At 48.3% G+C, this 12,884-nt stretch overlaps 1 protein-coding gene across 1 annotated transcript in view; it reads left to right on the top strand.

Annotated features, from left to right (window-relative positions):
- Window positions 1–12,884, top strand: part of LOC134948036 (deoxyribonuclease gamma-like) — a 47,108-nt gene that overhangs the window by 15,914 nt on the left and 18,310 nt on the right. The window contains exons 3-4 of the mRNA XM_063935795.1: window positions 4,064–4,150; window positions 4,510–4,622. Of these exons, the coding sequence (XP_063791865.1) occupies window positions 4,064–4,150; window positions 4,510–4,622 (200 nt within the window). The remainder of the gene's footprint in view (window positions 1–4,063; window positions 4,151–4,509; window positions 4,623–12,884) is intronic.

Below are 12,884 nucleotides of genomic sequence, written 5' to 3'. Positions count from 1 at the left end.
CACAGTAACAGCCACATATAGGTAGGTGGTACACGTCACAGTAACAGCCCCATATAGGTAGGTGGTACACGTCACAGTAACATCCACATATAGGTAGGTGGTACACGTCACAGTAACAGCCACATATAGGCAGGTGGTACACGTCACAGTAACAGCCACATATAGGCAGGTGGTACACGTCACAGTAACAGCCACATATGGGTAGGTGGTACACGTCACAGTAACGGCCACATATAGGCAGGTGGTACACGTCACAGTAACGGCCACATATAGGTAGGTGGTACACGTCACAGTAACAGCCACATATAGGTAGGTGGTACACGTCATAGTAACAGCCACATATAGGCAGGTGGTACACGTCACAGTAACAGCCACATATAGGCAGGTGGTACACGCCACAGTAACAGCCACATATAGGCAGGAGGTACATGTCACAGTAACATCCACATACAGGTAGGTGGTACACGTCACAGTAACAGCCCCATATAGGTAGGTGGTACACGTCACAGTAACATCCACATATAGGTAGGTGGTACACGTCACAGTAACAGCCACATATAGGCAGGTGGTACACGCCACAGTAACAGCCACATATAGGCAGGTGGTACACGCCACAGTAACAGCCACATATAGGCAGGTGGTACACGTCACAGTAACAGCCACATATAGGCAGGTGGTACACGCCACAGTAACAGCCACATATAGGCAGGAGGTACATGTCACAGTAACATCCACATACAGGTAGGTTTTACACGTCACAGTAACAGCCACATATAGGTAGGTGGTACACGTCACAGTAACAGCCCCATATAGGTAGGTGGTACACGTCACAGTAACATCCACATATAGGTAGGTGGTACACGTCACAGTAACAGCCACATATAGGCAGGTGGTACACGTCACAGTAACAGCCACATATAGGCAGGTGGTACACGTCACAGTAACAGCCACATATGGGTAGGTGGTACACGTCACAGTAACGGCCACATATAGGCAGGTGGTACACGTCACAGTAACGGCCACATATAGGTAGGTGGTACACGTCACAGTAACAGCCACATATAGGTAGGTGGTACACGTCATAGTAACAGCCACATATAGGCAGGTGGTACACGCCACAGTAACAGCCACATATAGGTAGGAGTTACACGTCACAGTAACAGCCACATATAGGCAGGTGGTACACGCCATAGTAACAGCCACATATAGGTAGGTGGTACACGTCACAGTAACAGCCACATATAGGCAGGTGGTGCACGTCACAGTAACAGCCACATATAGGTAGGTGGTACACGTCATAGTAACAGCCACATACAGGCAGGTGGTGCACGTCACAGTAACAGCCACATATAGGTAGGAGGTACACGTCACAGTAACAGCCACATATAGGTAGGTGGTACACGTCATAGTAACAGCCACATATAGGTAGGTGGTACACGTCACAGTAACAGCCACATATAGGTAGGTGGTACACGTCACAGTAACAGCCACATATAGGCAGGTGGTACACGTCACAGTAACAGCCACATATAGGTAGGTGGTACACGTCACAGTAACAGCCACATATAGGCAGGTGGTACACGCCACAGTAACAGCCACATATAGGCAGGTGGTACACGCCACAGTAATGGCCACATATAGGTAGGAGGTACACGCCACAGTAACAGCCACATACAGGTAGGTGGTACACGTCACAGTAACAGCCACATATAGGCAGGTGGTACACGTCACAGTAACAGCCACATGAATGTTAGGACCCAAGGATTCCCAGCAGAACATTACCGCTTGCACCCGGCCGCTCACATGGTGTAACGTGATTCATCAGGCCAGGCCACCTTCTGCCATTGCTCCAATACTGAGGCTCACCTGCCCATTGTAGGCACCTGTGGCAGTGGACGGGGGTCAGCATGGGCAATCTGCGATGCTCTGTATGATCTGTCATCTTTCTATCAGGGTGGGGGGTGTTCAAACTGAAATCTAAATTGCAGTGTAAAAATAAAGCAGCCAGTATTTACCCTGCACAGAAACAATATAACCCACCCCCAAATCTAATTATCTCTCATGTTACATTCCGATTCCCCCCCTGGTCGGCACATGGTTTTGCCCATTAGAGAAAGATTTTGCTTTTGCGATCAGGTCTGAATTAGACCCTTAGAGAGTTACTGGTAAATATGTAAAAAGCTGCTACACCACTACAGGAGAGTTATATAATGTATCCTTAGAGCAACTGTATATATATATATATATATATATATATATGGAATAGAGATTAATATTGCCCCACTTGTGATAAAAACAGATATGTTGTATAAAGAATATTGGTAAGCTAAAATGACACTCCCCTATGCTGCTACTGGGGCGTCAGCTGGATCCCTCAAATACGTACAGGGATGGTGATTCCCTGAATAACATTTATGAAAAAAAGGGGGGGGATGAGGGATATATAGCGACCACAGTGTCAGTGCAATAAGTATAAAATTGCCAATTCTATACAGTAAAAGGTATTTATTAATGTACAATTAAGCATAAGAGGCATTTAAAAAATGGGACAACAATTAAAACACAACTGAACTAAAAGCACTTAAATGAATCATATAAAACTATAATAAAAACAAGTATTAAGGTTTTCTCCCTTATCTTAAATGAGGTAGGTGAAGGTTCCCAACGCGTTTCGTCTGATGAGACTTCTTCAAGGGGTAAGGGTACAATGAACCTACAAGTCTATTTATAGCAGTTATAGCATGGTGGGAGGGTCCCAGCTTTGCAGGGAGTCATGTGATACAATTATACATTAAATGCGTTCAACCTAATACAAAAGGCAGTCTGAAAGGTATCATGATATACGTCTGATGATCATAAACCCAATTGGGCAGTCTCCTCATCTTCATACACATCATCAAGGAAACACAACCTGTAATGTAGATTCTGACAATATGGCCACAATACCCAACATGATTCAGTTAGTAAAAAGAATAATAAGTGTAACAAAAAGGGAAAACACTCGGGGTCTCTCCTGCTCCCACCTCTTCCCCCGACACCACTCGGCCATGTGTGGAAGAGGCTCATTGGCCATCAGCCCCACCACTTGCAGCACACCCATCCTGACGAACGTGTAGTTCAAGGACCCGTTCAGCCACATGTATACAAGCGGAAGTTTGGCCTAGTAAAGGCCATAGGTGTGCTCACCATCGATGGTTGCAAAATATGCAATAGTGGACCATTTATGGTTTCACTCACCAATGGTCATCCCTGCTCTTTCAGTCACTGGCCCCTGGGCCAATCAGAAGTTTGTTGTGAGGCTTTTTGGGTCGTGTAGGGGGCAGAATTAGGCTCGGTGTCCCAGCACCAAGTAGAGAAACAAAATCCATCTAGGTGGCTTTGTACCATTGATGGCGGAGAACCATCTAAAAACATCTACCATCAGTTGTTAACCATTATTGTACAGAGCCCATGGCCTGGGCAGCCCCAAGTGTGTGGGGTCCTGGGCAGCCCCAGTGTTTGGGGTCCTGGGCAGCCCCAGTGTGTGGGGTCCTGGGCAGCCCCAAGTGTGTGGGGTCCTGGGCAGCCCCAAGTGTGTGGGGTCCTGGGCAGCCCCAGTGTTTGGGGTCCTGGGCAGCCCCAAGTGTGTGGGGTCCTGGGCAGCCCCAAGTGTGTGGGGTCCTGGGCAGCCCCAGTGTGTGGGGTCCTGGGCAGCCCCAAGTGTGTGGGGTCCTGGGCAGCCCCAAGTGTGTGGGGTCCTGGGCAGCCCCAAGTGTGTGGGGTCCTGGGCAGCCCCAAGTGTGTGGGGTCCTGGGCAGCCCCAGTGTGTGGGGTACTGGGCATGTGCCTCCCCTTTGCACTGCAGTTTTACACGTTTGACTCTTCCTGGCTTTGAAAATGGTCAGAATATAAAGGTGGCATATTACCTACTGTATTACTGCCATTTGTGTATCCATAATATTTGTACACAAGACTGGAAGACTCTGAACCCATTGATAGTTTGAGCCGCCATTTTGCAGAAGCCTACCACCACTTGTTAGAGTATAAGCTTTTCCTGTGTAATTGTTCCTCTTGTTATGTAAAGATACGACAGTGGCCACCGCTACCAGCACCTGGAGAGTAAGAGACTGGGGAAGAACAGCTACAAGGAACAGTTTGTCTTCATCTACAGGTACAGCAGCAGATATCCCCTCACCCAACTAAGCCATGACCTGTATATATGTGTGAGGTAACCAGTGCACAGGGGCTTCCTGGGTAAGGCAGCCGTCCGCTTGGTGACACTACGGTTACTTTACCATGGAGCCATATTAGAAGAGGAGGAGACAGGGGATTAGCGTGAGCTACCTACTCTAGCTCTTTGGAGTGCCTCGTTATATATAGCAAAGATGTGACATAAGCATGAGGATACACAAACAAGCTATTAAGGAATGTAGTCATCTACATAGCAACCATTTCAGTTACCTCTTTACCCTGTGTGCAACAAGGCCGTGTATTCACTGAGGTGTCATTGTGACTCTTGTTCCACAACAGAGCCGACACGGTGAAAGTGATTGACTGGTACCAGTATGTGGAAGACCATCCAGAACACCCAGAAGCCTTTGCAAGGGAGCCCTTCATTGTCCGTTTCCACTCACCAAGAACAGGTTACAGCGCTTGGATGTTTTCCCTAAATACAGACACAGGCAGTTTCATGTGTGTTACATGGAGTCTCTAAAGGCGACTGTTAGTAAATAGCTGACTGACTGGACCTCGCAAAGTGAGGGGCAGGGTGACACCTACCTGCTATACATTTATAAAGACAGTGTCAGTGTATGCTGCAGCTCTTACATAATGGCCCTTGGTTACCTTAGGAGCAATTCCATGTAGAAATATTACATTACTAAAAGCACAAAATCAGGGAACTGATTATTTGCAGGAGTAGCCCAACATGTAGCCAATCAGCGCAGGGCCATCATACAGTAAGAGGGAAGAGCAGGAGCAGAGCATTGTGTCCTCCTGGAGAGGTCATGTTGGAAGGTATGACATAGAGATGAGCACTGGGTCAGTATTAGGGTACAGCACAGGTGATGGTAATCATACAGTAAGAGGGAAGAGCAGGAGCAGAGCATTGTGTCCTCCTGGAGAGATCATGTTGGGAGGTATGACACAGGTATGAGCACTGGGTCAGTATTAGGGTACAGCACAGGTGATGGTAATCATACAGTAAGAGGGAAGAGCAGGAGCAGAGCATTGTGTCCTCCTGGAGAGGTCATGTTGGGAGGTATGACATAGGTATGAGCACTGGGTCAGTATTAGGGTACAGCACAGGTGATGGTAATCATACAGTAAGAGGGAAGAGCAGGAGCAGAGCATTGTGTCCTCCTGGAGAGGGTCATGTTGGGAGGTATGACATAGGTATGAGCACTGGGTCAGTATTAGGGTACAGCATAGGTGATGGTAATCATACAGTAAGAGGGAAGAGCAGGAGCAGAGAATTGTGTCCTCCTGGAGAGGGTCATGTTGGGAGGTATGACATAGGTATGAGCACTGGGTCAGTATTAGGGTACAGCACAGGTGATGGTAATCATACAGTAAGAGGGAAGAGCAGGAGCAAAGCATTGTGTCCTCCTGGAGAGGGTCATGTTGGGAGGTATGACATAGGTATGAACACTGGGTCAGTATTAGGGTACAGCACAGGTGATGGTAATCATACAGTAAGAGGGAAGAGCAGGAGCAGAGCATTGTGTCCTCCTAGAGAGGTCATGTTGGGAGGTATGACATAGGTATGAGCACTGGGTCAGTATTAGGGTACAGCACAGGTGATGGTAATCATACAGTAAGAGGGAAGTGCAGGAGCAGAGCATTGTGTCCTCCTGGAGAGGTCATGTTGGGAGATATGACATAGGTATGAGCACTGGGTCAGTATTAGGGTACAGCACAGGTGATGGTAATCATACAGTAAGAGGGAAGAGCAGGAGCAGAGCATTGTGTCCTCCTGGAGAGGTCATGTTGGGAGGTATGACATAGGTATGAGCACTGGGTCAGTATTAGGGTACAGCACAGGTGATGGTAATCATACAGTAAGAGGGAAGAGCAGGAGCAGAGCATTGTGTCCTCCTGGAGAGGTCATGTTGGGAGGTATGACATAGGTATGAGCACTGGGTCAGTATTAGGGTACAGCACAGGTGATGGTAATCATACAGTAAGAGGGAAGAGCAGGAGCAGAGCATTGTGTCCTCCTGGAGAGGGTCATGTTGGGAGGTATGACATAGGTATGAGCACTGGGTCAGTATTAGGGTACAGCATAGGTGATGGTAATCATACAGTAAGAGGGAAGAGCAGGAGCAGAGAATTGTGTCCTCCTGGAGAGGGTCATGTTGGGAGGTATGACATAGGTATGAGCACTGGGTCAGTATTAGGGTACAGCACAGGTGATGGTAATCATACAGTAAGAGGGAAGTGCAGGAGCAGAGCATTGTGTCCTCCTGGAGAGGTCATGTTGGGAGATATGACATAGGTATGAGCACTGGGTCAGTATTAGGGTACAGCACAGGTGATGGTAATCATACAGTAAGAGGGAAGAGCAGGAGCAGAGCATTGTGTCCTCCTGGAGAGGTCATGTTGGGAGGTATGACATAGGTATGAGCACTGGGTCAGTATTAGGGTACAGCACAGGTGATGGTAATCATACAGTAAGAGGGAAGAGCAGGAGCAGAGCATCGTGTCCTCCTGGAGAGGTCATGTTGGGAGGTATGACATAGGTATGAGCACTGGGTCAGTATTGAGGTACAGCACAGGTGATGGTAATCATACAGTAAGAGGGAAGAGCAGGAGCAGAGCATTGTGTCCTCCAGGAGAGGGTCATGTTGGGATGTATGACATAGGTATGACACTGGGTCAGTATTAGGGTACAGCACAGGTGATGGTAATCATACAGTAAGAGGGAAGAGCAGGAGCAGAGCATTGTGTCCTGGAGAGGGTCATGTTGGGAGGTATGACATAGGTATGAGCACTGGGTCAGTATTAGGGTACAGCACAGGTGATGGTAATCATACAGTAAGAGGGTAGAGCAGGAGCAGAGCATTGTGTCCTCCTGGAAAGGTCATGTTGGGGGGTATGACATAGGTATGAGCACTGGGTCAGTATTAGGGTACAGCACAGGTGATGGTAATCATACAGTAAGAGGGAAGAGCAGGAGCAGAGCATTGTGTCCTCCTGGAGAGGTCATGTTGGGAGGTATGACATAGGTATGACACTGGGTCAGTATTAGGGTACAGCACAGGTGATGGTAATCATACAGTAAGAGGGAAGAGCAGGAGCAGAGCATTGTGTCCTCCTGAAGAGGTCATGTTGGAAGGTATGACATAGGTATGAGCACTGGGTCAGTATTAGGGTACAGCACAGGTGATGGTAATCATACAGTAAGAGGGTAGTGCAGGAGCAGAGCATTGTGTCCTCCTGGAGAGGTCATGTTGGGAGGTATGACATAGGTATGAGCACTGGGTCAGTATTAGGGTACAGCACAGGTGATGGTAATCATACAGTAAGAGGGAAGAGCAGGAGCAGAGCATTGTGTCCTCCTGGAGAGGTCATGTTGGGAGGTATGACAGGTATGAGCACTGGGTCAGTATTAGGGTACAGCACAGGTGATGGTAATCATACAGTAAGAGCAGGAGCAGAGCATTGTGTCCTCCTGGAGAGGTCATGTTGGGAGGTATGACATAGGTATGAGCACTGGGTCAGTATTAGGGTACAGCACAGGTGATGGTAATCATACAGTAAGAGGGAAGAGCAGGAGCAGAGCATTGTGTCCACCTGGAGAGGTCATGTTGGGAGGTATGACATAGGTATGAGCACTGGGTCAGTATTAGGGTACAGCACAGGTGATGGTAATCATACAGTAAGAGGGAAGAGCAGGAGCAGAGCATTGTGTCCTCCTGGAGAGGTCATGTTGGGAGGTATGACAGGTATGAGCACTGGGTCAGTATTAGGGTACAGCACAGGTGATGGTAATCATACAGTAAGAGCAGGAGCAGAGCATTGTGTCCTCCTGGAGAGGTCATGTTGGGAGGTATGACATAGGTATGAGCACTGGGTCAGTATTAGGGTACAGCACAGGTGATGGTAATCATACAGTAAGAGGGAAGAGCAGGAGCAGAGCATTGTGTCCACCTGGAGAGGTCATGTTGGGAGGTATGACATAGGTATGAGCACTGGGTCAGTATTAGGGTACAGCACAGGTGATGGTAATCATACAGTAAGAGCAGGAGCAGAGCATTGTGTCCTCCTGGAGAGGTCATGTTGGGAGGTATGACATAGGTATGAGCACTGGGTCAGTATTAGGGTACAGCACAGGTGATAGTAATCATACAGTAAGAGGGAAGAGCAGGAGCAGAGCATTGTGTCCCTCCTGGAGAGGTCATGTTGGGAGGTATGACATAGGTATGAGCACTGGGTCAGTATTAGGGTACAGCACAGGTGATAGTAATCATACAGTAAGAGGGAAGAGCAGGAGCAGAGCATTGTGTCCCTCCTGGAGAGGTCATGTTGGGAGGTATGACATAGCTATGAGTACTGGGTCAGTATTAGGGTACAGCACAGGTGATGGTAATCATACAGTAAGAGGGAAGTGCAGGAGCAGAGCATTGTATCCTCCTGGAAAGGTCATGGCCCTCATTCCGAGTTGTTCGCTCGTCCTTTTTCATCGCATCGCAGTGAAAATCCGCTTAGTACGCATGCGCAATGTTCGCACTGCGACTGCGCCAAGTTATTTTGCTATGAAGTTAGTTTTTTTACTCACGGCTTTTTCTTCGCTCCGGCGATCGTAGTGTGATTGACAGGAAATGGGTGTTACTGGGCGGAAACACGGCGTTTTAGGGGCGTGTGGCTGAAAACGCTACAGTTTCCGGAAAAAACGCAGGATTGGCCGGAGAAACGGTGGGAGTGCCTGGGCGAACGCTGGGTGTGTTTGTGACGTCAACCAGGAACGACAAGCACTGAACTGATCGCACAGGCAGAGTAAGTCTGAAGCTACTCTAAAACTGCTACGAGGTTTGTGATCGCAATATTGCGATTACTTCGGTCACACTTTTAAGATGCTAAGATACACTCCCAGTAGGCGGCGGCTTAGCGTGTGTAACTCTGCTAAAATCGCCTTGCGACCGATCAACTCGGAATGAGGGCCCATGTTGGGAAGTATGACATAGGTATGAACACTGGGTCAGTATTAGAGTACAGCACAGGTGATGGTAATCATACAGTAAGAGGGAAGAGCAGGAGCAGAGCATTGTGTCCTCCTGGAGAGGTGATGTTGGGAGGTATGACATAGGTATGAGCACTGGGTCAGTATTAGGGTACAGCACAGGTGATGGTAATCATACAGTAAGAGGGAAGAGCGGGAGCAAAGCATTGTGTCCTCCTGGAGAGGTCATGTTGGGAGGTATGACATAGGTATGAGCACTGGGTCAGTATTAGGATACAGCACAGGTGATGGTAATCATACAGTAAGAGGGAAGAGCAGGAGCAGAGCATTGTGTCCTCCTGGAGAGGTCATGTTGGGAGGTATGACATAGGTGTGAGCACTGGGTCAGTATTAGGGTACAGCACAGGTGATGGTAATCATACAGTAAGAGGGAACAACAGGAGTAGATCATTGTGTCCTCCTGGAGAGGTCATGTTGGGAGGTATGACATAGGTATGAGCACTGGGTCAGTAATAGGATACAGCACAGGTGATGGTAATCATACAGTAAGAGGGAAGAGCAGGAGCAGAGCATTGTGTCCTCTTGGAGAGGTCATGTTGGGAGGTATGACATAGGTATGAGCACTGGGTCAGTATTAGGGTACAGCACAGGTGATGGTAATCATACAGTAAGAGGGAAGAGCAGGAGCAGAGCATTGTGTCCTCCTGGAGAGGTCATGTTGGGAGGTATGACATAGGTATGAGTACTGGGTCAGTATTAGGGTACAGCACAGGTGATGGTAATCATACAGTAAGAGGGAAGAGCAGGAGCAGAGCACTGTGTCCTCCTGGAGAGGTCATGTTGGGAGGTATGACATAGGTATGAGCACTGGGTCAGTATTAGGGTACAGCACAGGTGATGGTAATCATACAGTAAGAGGGAAGAGCAGGAGCAGAGCATTGTATCCTCCTGGAAAGGTCATGTTTGGAGGTATGACATAGGTATGAGCACTGGGTCAGTATTAGGGTACAGCACAGGTGATGGTAATCATACAGTAAGAGGGAAGAGCAGGCGCAGAGCATTGTGTCCTCCTGGAGAGGTCATGTTGGGAGGTATGACATAGGTATGAGCACTGGGTCAGTGTTAGGGTACAGCACAGGTGATGGTAATCATACAGTAAGAGGGAAGAGCAGGAGCTGAGCATTGTGTCCTCCTGGAGAGGTCATGTTGGGAGGTATGACATAGGTATGAGCACTGGGTCAGTATTAGGGTACAGCACAGGTGATGGTAATAATACAGTAAGAGGGAAGAGCAGGAGCAGAGCATTGTGTCCTCCTGGAGAGGTCATGTTGGGAGGTATGACATAGGTATAAGCACTGGGTCAGTATTAGGGTACAGCACAGGTGATGGTAATCATACAGTAAGAGGGAAGAGCAGGAGCAGAGCATTGTGTCCTCCTGGAGAGGTCATGTTGGGAGGTATGACATAGGTATGAGCACTGGGTCAGTATTAGGGTACAGCACACGTGATGGTAATCATACAGTAAGAGGGAAGAGCAGGAGCAGAGCATTGTGTCCTCCTGGAGAGGTCATGCTGGGAGGTATGACATAGGTATGAGCACTGGGTCAGTATTAGGGTACAGCACAGGTGATGGTAATCATACAGTAAGAGGGAAGTCCAGGAACAGAGCATTGTGTCCTCCTGGAGAGGTCATGTTGGGAGGTATGACATAGGTATGAGCACTGGGTCAGTATTAGGGTACAGCACAGGTGATGGTAATCATACAGTAAGAGGGAAGAGCAGTAGCAGAGCATTGTGTCCTCCTGGAGAGGTCATGTTGGGAGGTATGACATAGGTATGTGCACTGGGTCAGTATTAGGGTACAGCACAGGTGATGGTAATCATACAGTAAGAGGGAAGAGCAGGAGCAGAGTATTGTGTCCTCCTGGAGAGGGTCATGTTGGGAGGTATGACATAGATATGATCACTGGGTCAGTATTAGGGTACAGCACAGGTGATGGTAATCATACAGTAAGAGGGAAGAGCAGGAGCAGAGCATTGTGTCCTCCTGGAGAGGTCATGTTGGGAGGTATGACATAGGTATGAGCACTGGGTTAGTATTAGGGTACAGCACAGGTGATGGTAATCATACAGTAAGAGGGAAGAGCAGGAGCAGAGCATTGTGTCCTCCTGGAGAGGGTCATGTTGGGGGGTATGACATAGGTATGAGCACTGGGTCAGTATTAGGGTACAGCACAGGTGATGGTAATCATACAGTAAGAGGGAAGAGCAGGAGCAGAGCATTGTGTCCTCCTGGAGAGGTCATGTTGGGATGTATGACATAGGTATGAGCACTGGGTCAGTATTAGGGTACAGCACAGGTGATGGTAATCATACAGTAAGAGGGAAGAGCAGGAGCAGAGCATTGTGTCCTCCTGGAGAGGTCATGTTTGGAGGTATGACATAGGTATGAGCACTGGGTCAGTATTAGGGTACAGCACAGGTGATGGTAATCATACAGTAAGAGGGAAGAGCAGGAGCAGAGCATTGTGTCCTCCTGGAGAGGGTCATGTTGGGAGGTATGACATAGCTATGAGCACTGGGTCAGTATTAGGGTACAGCACAGGTGATGGTAATCATACAGTAAGAGGGAAGAGCAGGAGCAGAGCATTATGTCCTCCTGGAGAGGTCATGTTGGGAGGTATGACACAGGTATGAGCACTGGGTCAGTGTTAGGGTACAGCACAGGTGATGGTAATCATACAGTAAGAGGGAAGAGCAGTAGCAGAGCATTGTGTCCTCCTGGAGAGGTCATGTTGGGAGGTATGACATAGGTATGTGCACTGGGTCAGTATTAGGGTACAGCACAGGTGATGGTAATCATACAGTAAGAGGGAAGAGCAGGAGCAGAGCATTGTGTCCTCCTGGAGAGGGTCATGTTGGGGGGTATGACATAGGTATGAGCACTGGGTCAGTATTAGGGTACAGCACAGGTGATGGTAATCATACAGTAAGAGGGAAGAGCAGGAGCAGAGCATTGTGTCCTCCTGGAGAGGTCATGTTGGGAGGTATGACATAGGTATGAGCACTGGGTCAGTATTAGGGTACAGCACAGGTGATGGTAATCATACAGTAAGAGGGAAGAGCAGGAGCAGAGCATTGTGTCCTCCTGGAGAGGTCATGTTTGGAGGTATGACATAGGTATGAGCACTGGGTCAGTATTAGGGTACAGCACAGGTGATGGTAATCATACAGTAAGAGGGAAGAGCATGAGCAGAGCATTGTGTCCTCCTGGAGAGGTCATGTTGGGAGGTATGACATAGGTATGAGCACTGGGTCAGTATTAGGGTACAGCACAGGTGATGGTAATCATACAGTAAGAGGGAAGAGCAGGAGCAGAGCATTGTGTCCTCCTGGAGAGGGTCATGTTGGGAGGTATGACATAGGTATGAGCACTGGGTCAGTGTTAGGGTACAGCACAGGTGATGGTAATCATACAGTAAGAGGGAAGAGCAGGAGCAGAGCATTGTGTCCTCCTGGAGAGGTCATGTTGGGAGGTATGACATAGGTATGTGCACTGGGTCAGTATTAGGGTACAGCACAGGTGATGGTAATCATACAGTAAGAGGGAAGAGCAGGAGCAGAGCATTGTGTCCTGGAGAGGGTCATGTTGGTAGGTATGACATAGGTATCAGCACTGGGTCAGTATTGGGGTACAGCACAGGTGATGGTAATCATACAGTAA

This window comes from Pseudophryne corroboree, chromosome 8, assembly GCF_028390025.1.
Source record: "Pseudophryne corroboree isolate aPseCor3 chromosome 8, aPseCor3.hap2, whole genome shotgun sequence".
Taxonomy (NCBI): domain Eukaryota; kingdom Metazoa; phylum Chordata; class Amphibia; order Anura; family Myobatrachidae; genus Pseudophryne; species Pseudophryne corroboree.
The sequence above is the reverse complement of the archived record's forward strand: the minus strand, read 5'-3'. Positions and strand labels throughout refer to the sequence as shown.